Source organism: Somniosus microcephalus, chromosome 33 (assembly GCF_052327205.1).
Source record: "Somniosus microcephalus isolate GS21.2 chromosome 33, FLI_Smic_1.0, whole genome shotgun sequence".
NCBI lineage: Eukaryota > Metazoa > Chordata > Chondrichthyes > Squaliformes > Somniosidae > Somniosus > Somniosus microcephalus.
Genome location: NC_141019.1, coordinates 35462956 through 35479793, shown reverse-complemented (window position 1 = coordinate 35479793; position 16838 = coordinate 35462956). Strand labels below are relative to the sequence as shown.

Genomic DNA, 16838 nt, shown 5'->3' with positions numbered 1-16838 from the left:
TGTACCGTGTAAGGCGGTAGGGATGAAAAGGCATTAGGGACAGATGACACACAGCTACAGGAGTACGAGTGACCAGCTCCAATCAATGTTTCCCTGTGATTTTCCTTTTGGGCTGCGTGGGAGCTCAAGAGTGCTGTGCGGCTCCAAGGGAACGTTGGCTCCAATCCCACCTCCTGACTTTCCGCCCCACCCCCCCACCCTTCTGTTTCTTCAAAAAAGAAAGTCAGTGAAGCAGGCGAACAATTGCATTTTTGATTTTGCTAGCCTCGGTAAAGGAATGCCTTTTAACAGGAGCACAGTTAAGGAGAGCCTGGCAAAAATGCTGTAAATAATTCAGGCTGGAATGGAATGTGTAAACTCAGCCCTCCGCGCAGAAGTACCGCGCCCGATGACGATGGCGGCGACACCATTCGCTCGCACCCGACAGAAGCGGCTTTATTCTGGAATATTTGGAAACGAGCCCTTTCTTTCCAGGGACAACGACCCACAGCTCTATGCCCTTTCAAAACTTCAAATCTACTTGAGATCATTTTTTATTATCTGTAGAGTGGCCATTTTATTTTATGGAGGGGAGATTTTAATAGAGGCCTTCAAAATTACATGGGGTTTCGATGAGAGTAGAGAGGGAGAAACTGTTTTCAGTGGCAGGAGGGTCGGTAACCAGAGGACACAGATTGAAGATCATCTGCAAAAGAACCAGAGGGAGATGAGAATGTTTTTACGCAGCGAGTTGTTGTGATCTGGAACACGCTGCCTGAAAGGCAGTGGGCTGTCGGAGGGGCGGTACCGAGGGAGCGCCGCACTGTCGGAGGGGCGGTACCGAGGGAGCGCCGCACTGTCGGAGGGGCGGTACCGAGGGAGCGCCGCACTGTCGGAGGGGCGGTACCGAGGGAGCGCCGCACTGTCGGAGGGGCGGTACCGAGGGAGCGCCGCACTGTCGGAGGGGCGGTACCGAGGGAGCGCCGCACTGTCGGAGGGGCGGTACCGAGGGAGCGCCGCACTGTCGGAGGGGCGGTACCGAGGGAGCGCCGCACTGTCGGAGGGGCGGTACCGAGGGAGCGCCGCACTGTCGGAGGGGCGGTACCGTGGGAGCGCCGCACTGTCGGAGGTGCCATCTTTCAGATGAGACGTTAAGCCAAGGCCCCGACTGCTTGGTTCAGGTGGGTAACTCCCAGGTCCCTCTGTCCCTGCACACTCTTTAAGCTGGAACGGGCAGAAATGCTCGACTTGCCAGTGTCAGATCAAGGAGAGGGTGCGGAGGAGATTGACTGGAATGGTCCCCGGGGATGAGGGACTTCAGTTACGTGCACTCATACCAGTCGGGGAACAGGAATGCCAGTTGCAGAAAGAGTGTTTATTTTTTTAATGAACATGCAGAGGGGTGGGGAGGGAAAGGGAAGCAGGAACCGTTTTACACCGGTGCAGCAAGGGGTTCTTTTTTGTTCAGCATTGGGAGTTCATCAAGCTCGTGACAAAACAGGTAATAATTAAAAAAAAAAAGAGGGGCATTCTTCACAGCCGTGTGATTGCAGTACAGGGCACCGAATGCAGTGCATCACCCCTCAAGGCAATCAAGCTCCCGACTGTGGGAGGACAGCGAGTCATACCGCCCAGGTGAAAGTCCAAGAATTAGCCAGTGGCAGAGAGGAGAGCAATCAAGAAACTGCAACAGGAAAACATGCAAGCCTGGCTTTTAAAGTCGCAGCCAAGGATCTAGTTTATGTAGATTTCCCCGATTAAATTTTGTTGGGAGGGGCAAAGAATGGAATTCAGCATCAAAGCACTCCCAGGTCAGAACAACGACGTGCATTTGTACAGCGCCGTTGAAGTAGTAAAACATCCCAAGGCGCTTCACAGGAGCGTTATCAAACAAAATTTGACACCGAGCCACATAGGACAGGTGACCAAAAGCTTGATCGAAAAGGTGGGTCTTAGGAGAGAGAGAGAGAGAGAGAGAGAGAGAGAGAGAGCGGGGTAGAGAGGTTTAGGGAGGGAATTCCAGAGCTTAGGGCCCAGGCGGCTGAAGGCACGGCCGCCAATGGTGGAGCGATGGAAATCGGGGGATGCGCAAGAGGGCAGAATTGGAGGAGTGCAGAGATCTCGAAGGGCTGTAGGGGGCTGGAGGAAGTTATAGAGATAGGAAGGGGTGAGGAGACCATGTCGAAAACAAGGGCGAGAATTTTAAAATTGAGGCATTGCCAGACCGGGAGCCAATGTAGGTCAGCGAGCACAAAGGGGGGTGGGTGATGGGTGAACGGGACATTAGGACACGGGCAGCAGAGTTTTGGATGAGTTCAAGGTTACGGAGGGCGCGAGGTGCGAGGCCGGGCAGGAGCGCGCTGGAATGGAAATAGGCAGATGCGGAGTGTGCCTTTCCTAACCCAGCTGCAGACGCACGTCTTCCTGCCACATCCCCGGGGCGAGACTGCCAACCCGGCACCAATTTCTGCTCCGCCGCGGGTGCTTCCGGGGCGAGACTGCCCTAAACCCGTCTCGCTTTGGACCATCGCAGCTCGCGAGAGAAGGAACTTTCAACCCGGCAGCCTGGGCCGGACATGAACCCAAGTGAAAGTGCCGACATCATTCGCTCCCTCACGGAACAATTGGCCTGGGGGGGTGGGGGGGGGGGTGTCACAAGTCCCACCTACCGAACTTCCTCCCCTCGGGGACGGCGCTGGTTTACACTGTAGCCCTTGGACAGGGGGACGTTTTTTTTATTTTTATTTTGCAAAGGGTTTCCACCTTTATTTGAAGGCGTGTTAATTGCGAAAATGATTTCCCCCAAAAAATTAACTTCAAATTCACATAAAACCTCACCAGAGAAGACAAGCAGACAGCAAGAACAAGACATTCTATTCTGTTAAATTCAGATCATAAAAGATCAGAGGAATAAATTATCACGCACACAATCTGTGGGTATGGCGAGCCACGCGGTTAAAGAGTCACCAAATTCCAAGCAGAGCTCCAGCCTTGTGCAGTTCTGAAACTAATACAAACCTTTGCTTTGCAGTTTTCATAGAATGCTACAGCACCGGAGGCGGCCGTTCGACCCATCGTGCCTGTGCTCGCCCTTGGAAAGAGCTCTCCAGTCAGTCCCACTCCCTCCCCTCCACTTTTCCCCCGCAGCCCTGTGAATATTTCTATGCTCGAAGTGGCCAGAGAAAGCCAAATTTTGTGCGCGGCTCGGCGTACCTACTGATCCATTCTAAAATAAACCGTGAAATACACGCGCCGGAAAATAAAACGCGGGCCTTCTGAATCTTACCGCTTCGAACTGCGCTTGGTCGTCCTCGGGCAGGTCGCTCGTCTCATAGACATCGGGCTCGTTAAAGGCCTGAAAAACAAACCCAGTGCGTTCAGAGTAGAGTTTTATTTGTACCAGACACAAACCCTCTTATGACTGCGTGCAGCAACAACGCGCCTTTAACGAAGTAAAACGTCCCACGGCGCTTCACAGGAGCGATTATCAAAGAAAACTTGACACCGAGCCACATAAGGAGATATTGGGACAGGTGATATTTATCTGAACGGCAATAGATTGGGAGAAGGGGAAGTGCAACGAGACCTGGGTGTCCTTGTGCACCAGTCGCTGAAGGTAAGCATGCAGGTGCAGCAGGCGGTTAAGAAGGCAAATGGTATGTTGGCCTTCATAGCGAGAGGATTCGAGTACAGGAGCAAGGATGTCTTGCTGCAGTTGTACAGGGCCTTGGTGAGACCACACCTTGAGTATTGTGTGCAGTTTTGGTCGCCTTATCTGAGGAAGGATGTTCTTGCCATGGAAGGAGTGCAGCGAAGATTCACCAGGCTGATACCTGGGATGGCAGGAATGACGTATGAGGAGAGATTGGGTTGATTGGGCTTATACTCGCTGGAGTTTAGAAGAATGAGAGGGGATCTCATTGAAACTTATAAAATTCTAACAGGACTGGACAGACTAGATGCAGGAAGGATGTTCCCGATGGCGGGGCAGTCCAGAACCAGGGGTCACAGTCTAAGGATAAGGGGTAAGCCATTTAGGACTGAGATGAGGAGGAATTTCTTCACCCAGAGAGTGGTGAACCTGTGGAATTCTCTACCACACAAGGCAGTTGAGGACAATTCATTAAATATATTCAAGAAGGAGTTAGATATATTTCTTAAGGCTAAAGGGATCAAGGGGTATGGGGAGAAAGCAGGGACAGGGTACTGAATTTGGATGATCAGCCATGATCGCATTGAATGGTGGAGCAGGCTCGGGAGGCTGAATGGCCTACTCCTGCTCCTATCTTCTATGTTTCTATGTGACCAAAAGCTTGGTCAAAGAGGTTGGTTTTAAGGGGCATCTTAGAGGAGGAGAGAGAGAGAGAGAGAGGCAGAGAGGCTTAAGCAGGGAATTCCAGAACTCAGGGTCCAGGTAGCAGAAGGCACGGCCGCCAATGGTGGAGCGATTAAAATCGGGGGGATGTGCAAGAGGCCAGAATTGGAGGAACGCAGAGATCTCGGAGGGTTGTAGGGCTGGAGGAGGTTACAGAGATAGGGAGGGTTGTAGGGCTGGAGGAGGTTACAGAGATAGGGAGGGTTGTAGGGGCTGGAGGAGGTTCCAGAGATAGGGAGGGTTGTAGGGGGCTGGAGGAGGTTACAGAGATAGGGAGGGTTGTAGGGGCTGGAGGAGGTTACAGAGATAAGGAGGGTTGTAGGGGGCTGGAGGAGGTTACAGAGATAGGGAGGGTTGTAGGGGCTGGAGGAGGTTACAGAGATAGGGAGGTTTGTAGGGAGCTGGAGGAGGTTACAGAGATAGGGAGGGTTGTAGGGGCTGGAGGAGGTTACAGAGATAGGGAGGGTTGTAGGGGGCTGGAGGAGGTTACAGAGATAGGGAGGGTTGTAGGGGGCTGGAGGAGGTTACAGAGATAGGGAGCATTGTAGGGGGCTGGAGGAGGTTACAGGGATAGGGAGGGTTGTAGGGGCTGGAGGAGGTTACAGAGATAGGGAGGGTTGTAGGGGCTGGTGGAGGTTACAGAGATGGGGAGGGTTGTAGGGGGCTGGAGGAGGTTACAGAGCTAGGGAGGGTTGTAGGGGCTGGAGGAGGTTACAGAGATAGGGAGGGTTGTAGGGCTGGAGGAGGCTACAGAGATAGGGAGGGGTGTAGTTGCTGGAGGAGGTTACAGAGATAGGGAGGGTTGTAGGGGGCTGGAGGAGGTTACAGAGATAGGGAGGGTTGTAGGGGGCTGGAGGAGGTTACAGAGATAGGGAGGGTTGTAGGGGCTGAAGGAGGTTACAGAGATAGGGAGGGTTGTAGGAGGTTACAGGGATAGGGAGGGTTGTAGGGGCTGGAGGAGGTTACAGAGATAGGGAGGGTTGTAGGGGGCTGGAGGAGGTTACAGGGATAGGGAGGGTTGTAGGGGCTGGAGGAGGTTACAGAGATAGGGAGGGTTGTAGGCGGCTGGAGGAGGTTACAGAGATAGGGAGGGTTGTAGGAGGTTACAGGGATAGGGAGGGTTGTAGGGGCTGGAGGAGGTTACAGAGATAGGGAGGGTTGTAGGGGGCTGGAGGAGGTTACAGAGATAGGGAGGGTTGTAGGGGCTGGAGGAGGTTACAGAGATAGGGAGGGTTGTAGGGAGCTGGAGGAGATTACAGAGATAGGGAGGGTTGTAGGGGGCTGGAGGAGGTTACAGAGATAGGGAGGGTTGTAGGGGGCTGGAGGAGGTTACAGAGATAGGGAGGATTGTAGGGGCTGGAGGAGGTTACAGAGATAGGGAGGGTTGTAGGGGGCTGGAGGAGGTTACAGAGATACGGAGTGTTGTAGGGGCTGGAGGAGGTTACAGAGATAGGGAGGGTTGTCGGGGCTGGAGGAGGTTACAGAGATAGGGAGGGTTGTAGGGGGCTGGAGGAGGTTACAGAGATAGGGAGGGTTGTAGGGGCTGGAGGAGGTTACAGAGATAGAGAGGATTGCAGGGGCTGGAGGAGGTTACAGAGATAGGGAGGGTTGTAGGGGCTGGAGGAGGTTACAGAGATAGGGAGGGTTGTAGGGGCTGGAGGAGGTTACAGAGATAGGGAGGGTTGTAGGGGCTGGAGGAGGTTACAGAGATAGGGAGTGGCGAGGCTGTGGAGGGATTTGAAAACAAGGATGGGAGCCAGCGTAGGTCGGCGGGCACAGTGGGGGTGGTGGGCGAGCGGGACTTGTTGCGAGTTGGGACACGAGGGGCAGCACAGTTTTGGAACAGCTGACGTTTAGGATGGGAGGTCGGCCAGGAGAGGGTTGGAATAGTCGGGTCTATGGGTAACAAAGGGCAGGGATGAGGGTTTCAGCTGCGGATAGCGTCAATAAATGCTTTGAATGTGTACCAACAGGCAACATGCCACCAAGGTTGTCAGCGTTATGAAGAGCAGGAGCGCGGGAGTGGGTTACACTGCGCTCATGCACCAGAGTTGAGCTTTAATCAGTTAATGGCGAGAGGTTTGAGATGATGCAGTGTCCTTGCTGAGAGGGTGAGTGAGATACCCAACCCCAGAGGTGTCCTGTAATCAGTCCTCTGGTGTAGTCTCGGGGTGACACCCCCCTCGCTTCGTTCTTTCCCACCCACTTGCCATATTCCAGACGTCACAGGCGAGAGCCAAAGACACCGGCACAAACATGTCGTGACACCGCACATCAACGCGGCGTGCGTGCTACGGCATAGGCGGAGGTCCCGTCTGCTCTCTCGGGTGGACGTAAAAGATCCCGCGGCCACTATTTCGAAGAAGAGCAGGGGGAGAGTTCTCCCCGGTGTCCTGGGGCCAATATTTATCCCTCAACCAACATCACTAAAAACAGATGATCTGGTCATTTATCACATTGCTGCTTGTGGGAGCTTGCTGTGCGCAAATTGGCTGCCGCGTTTCCCACATTACAACAGCGACTACACTTCAAAAAAGTACTTCATTGGCTGTGAAGCACGTGGAGGCATCCTGTGGTAGTGAAAGGCACTATATAAATGCAAGTTTCTTTTTTGGGGGGGCCGGGAGCACGACTGTGCTAATGCAGTTTGTCACTGCTCGGGGACTCGCTGTGAGGGCACAGTCTAAATAGGTCCGGAGGTCCATCGGGATTCACCGCTGTTCAACTAGGGGAGGCTTACAGATCACCAAGTGCTTGTAAACTTTGAGCTCCAAGTCAGATAAAAAAAAAACAAGCCAGCACATCTGTATAGAATGCAAAAGCAAGGAAGTCACGCTAAACCTTTATAAATCACTGGTTAGGCCTCAGCTGGGGTACTGTGTCCAATTCTGGGAGCCGCACTTTAGGAAGGATGTCAAGGCCGTGGAGAGGGTGCGGAGGAGATTGACCAGAATGGTTCCAGGGGTGAGGGACTTCAGTGAGGTGGAGAGACTGGAGAAGCTGGGATTGTTCTCCTTGGAGCAGAGAAGGTTAAGGGGGAGATTGACCAGAATGGTTCCAGGGGATGAGGGACTTCAGTGAGGTGGAGAGACTGGAGAAGCTGGGATTGTTCTCCTTGGAGCAGAGAAGGTTAAGGGGGAGATTGACCAGAATGGTTCCAGGGGATGAGGGACTTCAGTGACGTGGAGAGACTGGAGAAGCTGGGGTTGTTCTCCTTAGAGCAGAGAAGGTGAAGAGGAGATTTAATAGAGGTGTTCAGAATTATGAAGGGTTTTGATAGTAGAGAGGGAGAAACTGTTTCCAGCGGCAGGAGGGTCGGTAACAGATTTAAGATAATTGGCAAAAAAATCCAATTAGATTTTTTTTTTTTTTTAATTATTTTTTTTAAACGCAGCGAGTTGTTGTGATCTGGAATGCGCTGCCTGAAAGGGCGGTGGGAGCAGATTCAATAGTAACTTTCAAAAGGGGAAATTGGAGAAATACTTGAAGGGGAAAAATTCACAGGGCTACGGGGGAAAGAGCAGAGGGTGGAGTGGGACTAATTGGAGAGCTCGTTCAAAGAGCCGGCACAGGCACGACGGGCCGAATGGCCGCCTCCTGTGCTGTGAGATTCTATCTTTGTCAATACGTTTGACACTGGAGCGTGATGGGCAGCTTCAGGAAGTTGCAGAAAGCAGCAAGATTGATGTACTGATAAACATAGGATGCAAGGCAGACAGACTTCAACTCCCCCTCTCCCGCCCACCCACCCACCTTCCCAGCTGAAGACTAGATCGCCAGTCAAAAAGATGGCGGAAAATACACAGGACGAGCCTCGGGCAATCAGCACCTCCTTTGTGACGATGCCAGCTCTCCCCTTAGCATGAGTCCAACTGCAGAATCTGCTGCCGGGGGCTGTGGGTGACGGAGGGAATCTGCAAACTGGAGCCCACCCTTCTGAAACACTGAAAAACACACACAATCTCACTACCCTGACCGCCCCCCCCCCCCAATTCATTCTCGCAAAGTAAATGACTGCAGCGGTTTTAAGTACAGACTTGCTGAATAATGCAGTACCTCCATCCACATTTACTGAAACATCAGCTCCGATGGGCGCTGGGGCGCGAGGAGAAGGCCGGATAGTGGCTTTCAATGGATTATTTGCTCCCCTGTAATTACATCAAGAGGGTCGGATTACATCGCACAAGAGTGGATATTCAATCAGCTGAGACCCAGGATTCGATTACTGCCTTACAATTCCGTGATCGGCACCACGGATTAAATTTTAGAAGGCAGCGATTTGAAAACAAGAGCAGTCCCACTCCAGGGACTTGAGCACATAAAGCTAGGGCGACACGCCAGTGCAGTGCGGAGGGAGCGCCGCACTGTCGGAGGGGCGGTACTGAGGGAGCGCCGCACTGTCGGAGGGGCGGTGCTGAGGGAACGCCGCACTGTCGGAGGGGCGGTGCTGAGGGAGCGCCGCACTGTCGGAGGGGCGGTGCTGAGGGAGCGGCGCACTGTCGGAGGGGCGGTGCTGAGGGAGCGGCGCACTGTCGGAGGGGCGGTGCTGAGGGAGCGGCGCACTGTCGGAGGGGCGGTGCTGAGGGAGCGGCGCACTGTCGGAGGGGCAGTACTGAGGGAGCGGCGCACTGTCGGAGGGGCAGTAGAGGGAGCGCCGCACTGTCGGAGGGGCAGTACTGAGGGAGCGCCGCACTGTCGGAGGGGCAGTACTGAGGGAGCGCCGCACTGTCGGAGGGGCAGTACTGAGGGAGCGCCGCACTGTCGGAGGGGCAGTACTGAGGGAGTTTGTGCAGAGCAAGCTCCCACAAAGAACAATGTGATAATGACCAGATAATCTGTTTTAGTGATGTTGATTGAGTGATAAATATTAGCCCAGGACTTGGAGGAGAACTCCCCCCTGCTCTTCTTCAAAATAGTGCCACTGGATCTTTTACGTGCACCTGAGAGAGCAGACGGGGCCTCATTTTAACATCGCATCCGAGAGATGGCCCCTCTGACAGTACGGCCCTCCCCCAGTACTGCCCCTCCGATAGTGCGGTGCTCCCTCAGTACTGCCCCTCTGACAGTACGGCCCTCCCTCAGCACTGCCCCTCTAGTACGGCCCTCCCCCAGTACTGCCCCTCCAACAGTGCGGTGCTCCCTCAGTACCGCCCCTCTGACAGTACGGCCCTCCCCCAGTACTGCCCCTCCGACAGTGCGGCGCTCCCTCAGTACCGCCCCTCCGACAATGCGGCCCTCCCTCAGTACTGCCCCTCTGACAGTGCGGTGCTCCCTCAGTACCTCCCCTCCGACAGTGCGGCGCTCCCTCAGTACCGCCCCTCCGACAGTGCGGCGCTCCCTCAGTACCGCCCCTCCGACAGTGCGGCGCTCCCTCAGTACCGCCCCTCCGACAGTGCGGCGCTCCCTCAGTACCGCCCCTCCGACAGTGCGGCGCTCCCTCAGTACCGCCCCTCCGACAGTGCGGCGCTCCCTCAGTACCGCCCCTCCGACAGTGCGGCGCTCCCTCAGTACCGCCCCTCCGACAGTGCGGCGCTCCCTCAGTACCGCCCCTCCGACAGTGCGGCGCTCCCTCAGTACCGCCCCTCAGACAGTGCGGCGCTCCCTCAGTACCGCCCCTCCGAGTGCTGCCCACTGAGCCACGACTGACAAGGGGTTCAGACTGTGCATATAGAGAAATAATAATCATGGATACCCAGGAGTGAGTTGCAAACTGGAATCCAATTGAGGAGTTGGGGTGGTTTATATAAAGAACTGATAACCAGGAGTGGGTTAGTCTGTATATAGGGCTTATAATATCAAACCACGAGTAGACTATAACCACTGCGTGTATGTAGTGTATTTCGACCAGCAGCATGCACCTCACTGACTGCCAGAATAACCCACCCAGTCCAGCTCGAATAGTTGGGAGACTGTGAGTCAGCTACGAGCGGTAAGCTGCTTTCGATCAACAGAAAATAATCATGTCACAAGGGACAAACAACATTTTCCAGTACTTCATAAAAAAATACAAACTCCGTGTCTGTGCAAGCGATACGCTCACACAACTCAGTAACCAGACAGAAGCTCACCGTGTAATTACTTGTGCTGTATATAGCTCTATAAATAAAATCACATGAACCCAAGGGGCATCACCCACTTGCCTTGCAACTGAAAGTGGTTCTCGCAGACAAGTTGATAGAATCTTACAGCACAGGAGGAGGCCATTCGGCCCGTCACGCCTGTGCCGGCTCTTTGAAAGAGCTCTCCAATTTAGTCCCACACCCCGGCTTTTACCCCCCATAACCCTGAAAATTGGTCCTCTTCAAGTACATAAAAACTCATTCTTGGGGCGTGGGCGTCGCTGGCAAGGCCGGTATTTATTGGCCATCCCCCTAAAGGATATACTTGCCATAGAGGGAGTGCAGCGAAGGTTCACCAGACTGATTCCTGGGATGCCAGGACTGTCCGTATGAGGAGAGATTGGGTCGACTAGGCCTCTATTCACTAGAGTTTAGAAGAATGAGAGGGGATCTCATTGAAACGTATATAATTCTGACCGGGCTAGACAGACTGGATGCAGGGAGGATGTTTCCCCTGGCTGGGGGGGGTCTAGAACGAGGGGTCACAGTCTCAGGATACGGGGTAGGACATTTAGGACTGAGATGAGGAGGAATTTCTTCACTCAGAGGGTGGTGAACCTGTGGAATTCTCTACCACAGAAGGCTGTGGAGGCCAAGTCGCTGAATATATTTAAGAAGGAGATCGATAGATTTCTAGGCACAAAAGGCATCAAGGGGTATGGGGAGAGAGCGGGAATATGGTATTGAGAGAGAGGATCAGCCATGATCATATTGAATGGCGGAGCAGGCTCGAATGGCCGACTCCTGCTCCTATTTTTCGATGTTTCTAATTGCCCCGAGGAGGTGGTGGTGCGCCTTTCTTCACCAACCGCGGCGTAGCGGGTTTTTGAGACGACCGAGTGGCCACTTGAGAGGGCAGTTACGAGTCAGCCACCTCGGTGTGGGACTGGAGTCAAGCACCAGGCCAGGCCGGGTAAGGACGGCGGGAAACACGAGCGAACCACTTGGGTTTGAACGACAATCCAACAGCTTCACGGTCACTTTTACTGATTTACGAATTACGCTGTACGTTTTATTCTGATGCCCATGTGGAAAGAATATGCACACAGAACACGCGCGGCACGAATCACGGTGCCAGTCAGACAATGTGTGGTTCCAAGGCAGTGTAATATACAACGTACTGGCCCTGCGACTACAGGTGTCGTTGCACCCCTTAAACTCAAACTCCACAAGCTCTAAATGCTGTTAAGTAAACACCAGATGAGATGAGAGATCAATTGTTCTCCAGTGTGGTCACAATCCTGGCACCCTCTCTCACTCTCTTTGTTGGTAAAGTCAGTCGGCGGCTGCAGACAGTCGAGCTCCCGTGCCGATTAAGTTATTTTCCAATCGCTTGGGGAATCTCTCTACAGAGGTAGGCAGACAGGAAGCAAAGAGTTGGAATAAACGGGTCTTTTTCCCGAGTGGCAGGCAGTGACTAGTGGGGTACCGCAGGGATCGGTCCTTGGACCCCAGCTATTCATTCACAATATATATTAATGATCTAGATGAGGGAACTAGATGTAATATCTCCAAGTTTGCAGACGACACAAAGCTGGGTGGGCGTGTGTGCTGTGAGGAGGATGCCGAGAAACTCCAGTATGATTTGGACAGGTTGGGTGATTGGGCAGGTGCATGGCAAATGCAGTATAATGTGGATAAATGCGAGGTTATCCACTTCGGTGGCAAAAACAGGAAGACAGATTATTATCTGAACAGCAATAGATTGGGAAAGGGGGAAGTGCAACGAGACCTGGGTGTCCTTGTGCACCAGTCGCTGAAGGTAAGCATGCAGGTGCAGCAGGCGGTTAAAGGCGGCAAATGGTATGTTGGCCTTCATAGCGAGAGGATTCGAGTACAGGAGCAAGTATGTCTTGCTGCAGTTGTACAGGGCCTTGGTGAGACCACACCTTGAGTATTGTGTGCAGTTTTGGTCGCCTTATCTGAGGAAGGATGTTCTTGCCATGGAGGGAGTGCAGCGAAGATTCACCAGACTGATACCTGGGATGGCAGGAATGACGTATGAGGAGAGATTGGGTCGATTAGGTTTATATTCGCTAGAGTTTAGAAGAATGAGAGGGGATCTGATTGAAACTTATAAAATTCTAACAGGACTAGACAGACTAGATGCAGGAAGGATGTTCCCGATGGCAGGGGAGTCCAGAACCAGGGGTCAGTCTAAGGATAAGGGGTAAGCCATTTAGGACTGAGATGAGGAGGAATTTCTTCACCCAGAGAGTGGTGAACCTGTGGAATTCTCTACCACACAAGGCAGCTGAGGACAATTCATTAAATATATTCAAGAAGGAGTTAGATATATTTCTTACGGCTAAAGGGATATGGGGAGAAAGCAGGGACAGGGTACAGAGTTTGGATGATCAGCCATGATCTCATTGAATGGCGGAGCAGGCTCGAGGGGCCGAATGGCCGACTCCTGCTCCTATCTTCTATGTTCCTATGCATTCCAAATGCTTGTGTTTTTAAAAAACTATAAGATGAGTAATAGAAATTTGAGCATGAAGTTTAACATACTCGATGGAGAAACAGGAGAGAGGAAATGTGTGCCAGACAGACCGCTGTTACATTACACTTGTGGATCTGCCATGGTGTCCCCAGTGAGCAAGATGGGACAAGGACCATGTAACGCATGACATATTATTCTATTTTGGAGGGCGAGTCTAATGGCTTAAGTGTCACAAAAATGTCATCTTTGCGAAAATAGAGCCTCGAGTGAGTTGGAATTAATGGCTCGGTGATGCAACTGCGCACGGCAAGGTCATAGGAACTGGAGGCGGCCATTCGGCCCCTCGAGCCTGCTCCGCCATTCAACTGGAGCATGGCTGATCTGTACCTCGACTCCATCTGCCCGCCTTTACTCCATATCCCTCGATCCCCTTACCCAACAAAAATCTATCCACGAGAGCAAAATACTGCGGGATGCCGGAAATCCGAAATAACAACAGAAAACGCTGGAAAAACTCAGCAGGCCAGGGCCGCATCCGCGGAGAGAGAGAGAAACAGAGTCGACGTTTCGGGTCGAAGACCCATCGTCAGAACGGAGAAAGAAGCAGGAAATGAAACGGATGAAAAAGCCAGTGTGGGGGGCTGGGAAATGGGGGAGGGGACGAAAGAACAAAGGGGAAGGCCCTGAAATGCCAAGAGAGGACCATAAAGAAGAATACCCTCAGTCAACTAGTCCTGGGACTCAGTGAAAACAATAACCAGCCCCAGGACAGTGACAGCGTAACACCAAGAATTCGACCCAACACAATCGTCGCTAAGCAAAAGGAAAAATATCTGTCATATTGGGCAGAAACAACAAAAACCCAAAGCAAACTCAATTGCTACTTGGCCCTAAACAGACAATACAACATGGCTGATTACCTGTCCATGGTAAAGGATAGCAAACTGAGAAAAACCTTGACAATGTACAGACTTAGTGAACATAGCCTGGCGATCGAAAAAGGTAGACACAGGCAGACCCGGCTACCAAGAGAGGACAGGATATGCTCTCACTGCAGTCAGGGAGTGGTGGAGACAGAGATGCACTTCCTCACAGCTTGTGGAAAATATCAGGGCATCAGGGAGAATTTCTACCCAAAATTCACAAAAATATGCCCGGAATTCAGAAATTTGAATGACGACCAAAAACTCCCATACCTACTAGGGGAACAGAGAAATTGTGTAACCTTAGCGGCACACTATGTTACAGCTTGCCATAAACAGAGGGACAACCACTAAATATAAGAAAAGAGTATATATAAATTATATGAAAGTATATTTATACACTCAGGGATATATCTGTTTATACACTGTATGGATAGATCTGTATTTTTGTGAACAAACATGAATGTTTTCTGATGCTTTGGCAACATAAGATGTAACTTGTCATGCCAATAAAGCGATTTGAATTGAATTGAATTGAATTGAATTGAGAGGTGAAGAGACATTAAGAGATATTCAAGGTGAGACGAGATAGTAATAGGACAGGTAAAGAAACAAACAATGGCTCGAGATGAAGTGTGAAATGCACTGGCAGAGTGAGAGACAGCTGCCATGTGGGACAGAGAGACAGAGGGAAAAGGCACAAACCATAAGTGTAGATAAAAAAATATTAAAATGATAGGGGCCGAGGTTATGATCTGAAGTTGTTGAACTCGATATTGAGTCCTGAAGACTGTAAAGTGCCTAATCGGAAGATGAGGTGCTGTTCCTCGAGTTTATCGCTGAGCTTCAGTGGAACAATACAAGAGGCCGCGGACGGTGAGGTCCGAGTGGGAGTGGGGCGGTGAATTGAACTGACAGGCGACCGGAAGCTCGGGGTCCCCCTTACGGACTGAACGGAGGCGTTCCATCTCGATCTGGGAAATTTCAATTGGACCTCCCCACCCCATCTTCCCCTGCCCCCAGCATCCACAGTCTTTTGGGATGGGAGGGGGAGGGGGAGGGGGGTAAATCAGAAACAGTCACAATGGGAGGGGAGGGGAGGAGAGGGCGGGGCGGGACAGGGAGGAGGAAGCACGTAACTGCCCACCAGAGGGAGATGAAAAATCACAATAAAATCTTACATGACGAGACAATACCCCGCTCAATAAAACGGTAGCAATCCAGCAAACACTGAATTCCAAAGATAAAACAAATTGCTGTTCGTTGTTTAGCAGAGAACTAAACGTTGCAACAGCAGGGAACTGTCCAGCCCTCAAGAGAAGCAATATTAAAAAATACACATCACATTTTACACAAGTCTACACCCTGATTGCTTGAACGAGTTAACCCCCCACCCCCGACAATCATATGCAAGTAGAAAGTAATTCTTAAAGCTTAAAAAACACTTTGAATTATGATTTTTTAAAATGGTTTTAAAATGATAAAGGGAGAGACAGAGAGAGAGCGAGACAGAGAGAGAGAGACAGAGAGAGAGAGACAGAGAGAGAGAGAGACAGAGAGAGAGAGAGACAGAGAAAGAGAGAGACAGAGAAAGAGAGAGACAGAGAGAGAGAGACAGAGAGAGAGAGACAGAGAGAGAGACAGAGAGAGAGACAGAGACAGAGAGACAGAGAGAGAGAGACAGAGAGAGAGAGAGAGAGAGAGGAGAGAGAGACAGAGAGAGAGAGAGAGAGACAGAGAGACAGAGAGACAGAGAGACAGAGAGACAGAGAGAGAGAGACAGAGAGAGAGAGACAGAGAGAGAGAGACAGAGAGAGAGAGACAGAGAGAGAGAGACAGAGAGACAGAGAGAGAGAGAGAGAGAGACAGAGAGACAGAGAGACAGAGAGAGAGAGAGACAGGAGAGAGAGAGAGAGACAGGAGAGAGAGAGACAGGAGAGAGAGAGACAGGAGAGAGAGAGACAGGAGAGAGAGAGAGAGAGAGAGAGACAGAGAGAGAGAGACAGAGACCCACTGTCCTCCAATGTACCATGAAATCATTGTGCCCTCAGTAAAGAACACTAAAACACGCAAGGGCAGAACCTCCGGGGGAATATTGGTGTGGTATAAGGGAGAACTGGACAAACACATCTCACCGGTAAAACAGGGAAAATCACACGTATGGCTAAAACTAGATAAAAATATAGGAATAGCAAAAAAAGATGTTTACTTATGTGCGATCTACATACCTCCAATAGAATCGCCATATTTCGAAGAGGAGTTATTTGATACTCTCCACATGGAAATCAGCCATTTCCAGGCCCAAGGAAAGGTGATAATATGTGGGGACCTAAATGCAAGGACCGGTTGTGAACCTGACTTCATAGACCCACAGGGAAACAACCATGTGTTTGGCCAGACCCCTTTAGATGTCACACCAGCCATCGCAAATCGGAACAACCTTGATCGTGAAATAAATAAAAGCGGTAGGGAGGTAGTGCAACTCTGCCGAGCCTTAGGCCTGTACATAGTTAACAGTAGGTTCAGAGGGGACTCCCTAGGGAGACTCACATACTCCTCAACTCTTGGGTCTAGTGTGGTGGACTATACAATCACTGACCTGGACCCCTGCGATATCAACTCATTCACTGTCAGGCAGCAATCCCCCCTCTCAGACCATAACCAAATAAATATGTACCTTAAACTTTCTGCCCAAACTACAGACACAAAAAAAGAACCCAGTAAGCTCCATAAAATAAACCAGACATACAGATGGGCCCCAGACAGTGGAGAAAAATTCATCACAGCACTAAAGTCACCTGATCTCACAAGTAAAATATCAAAATTTAAAGAAAACCCATACGAGATCACCAGAGATGGTGTAAACATGGCCATAGAAGATATAAATATGATCTTCCATGAGGCAGCTGTAAAAGCCGACCTTGTGAAACAGAAGAGGAAGCGTCACAAAAGACAAAATAAAAATAAGAAATGGTTTGACCACGAATGCAAAAATGCCA

At 51.3% G+C, this 16838-nt stretch overlaps 1 protein-coding gene across 3 annotated transcripts in view; it reads right to left on the bottom strand.

The window, feature by feature from the left end:
* Nucleotides 1-16838, bottom strand: part of dctn2 (dynactin 2 (p50)) — a 70581-nt gene that overhangs the window by 41057 nt on the left and 12686 nt on the right. For 2 of the 3 annotated variants that reach the window (XM_085973035.1, XM_085973037.1), the window contains one exon: nucleotides 3266-3334. In XM_085973035.1, the coding sequence (XP_085829161.1) occupies nucleotides 3266-3334 (69 nt within the window). Of the gene's footprint in view, nucleotides 1-3265; nucleotides 3335-8410; nucleotides 8432-16838 lie in introns of those variants that run through there. The other variant, XM_085973038.1, reaches the window with a different exon arrangement.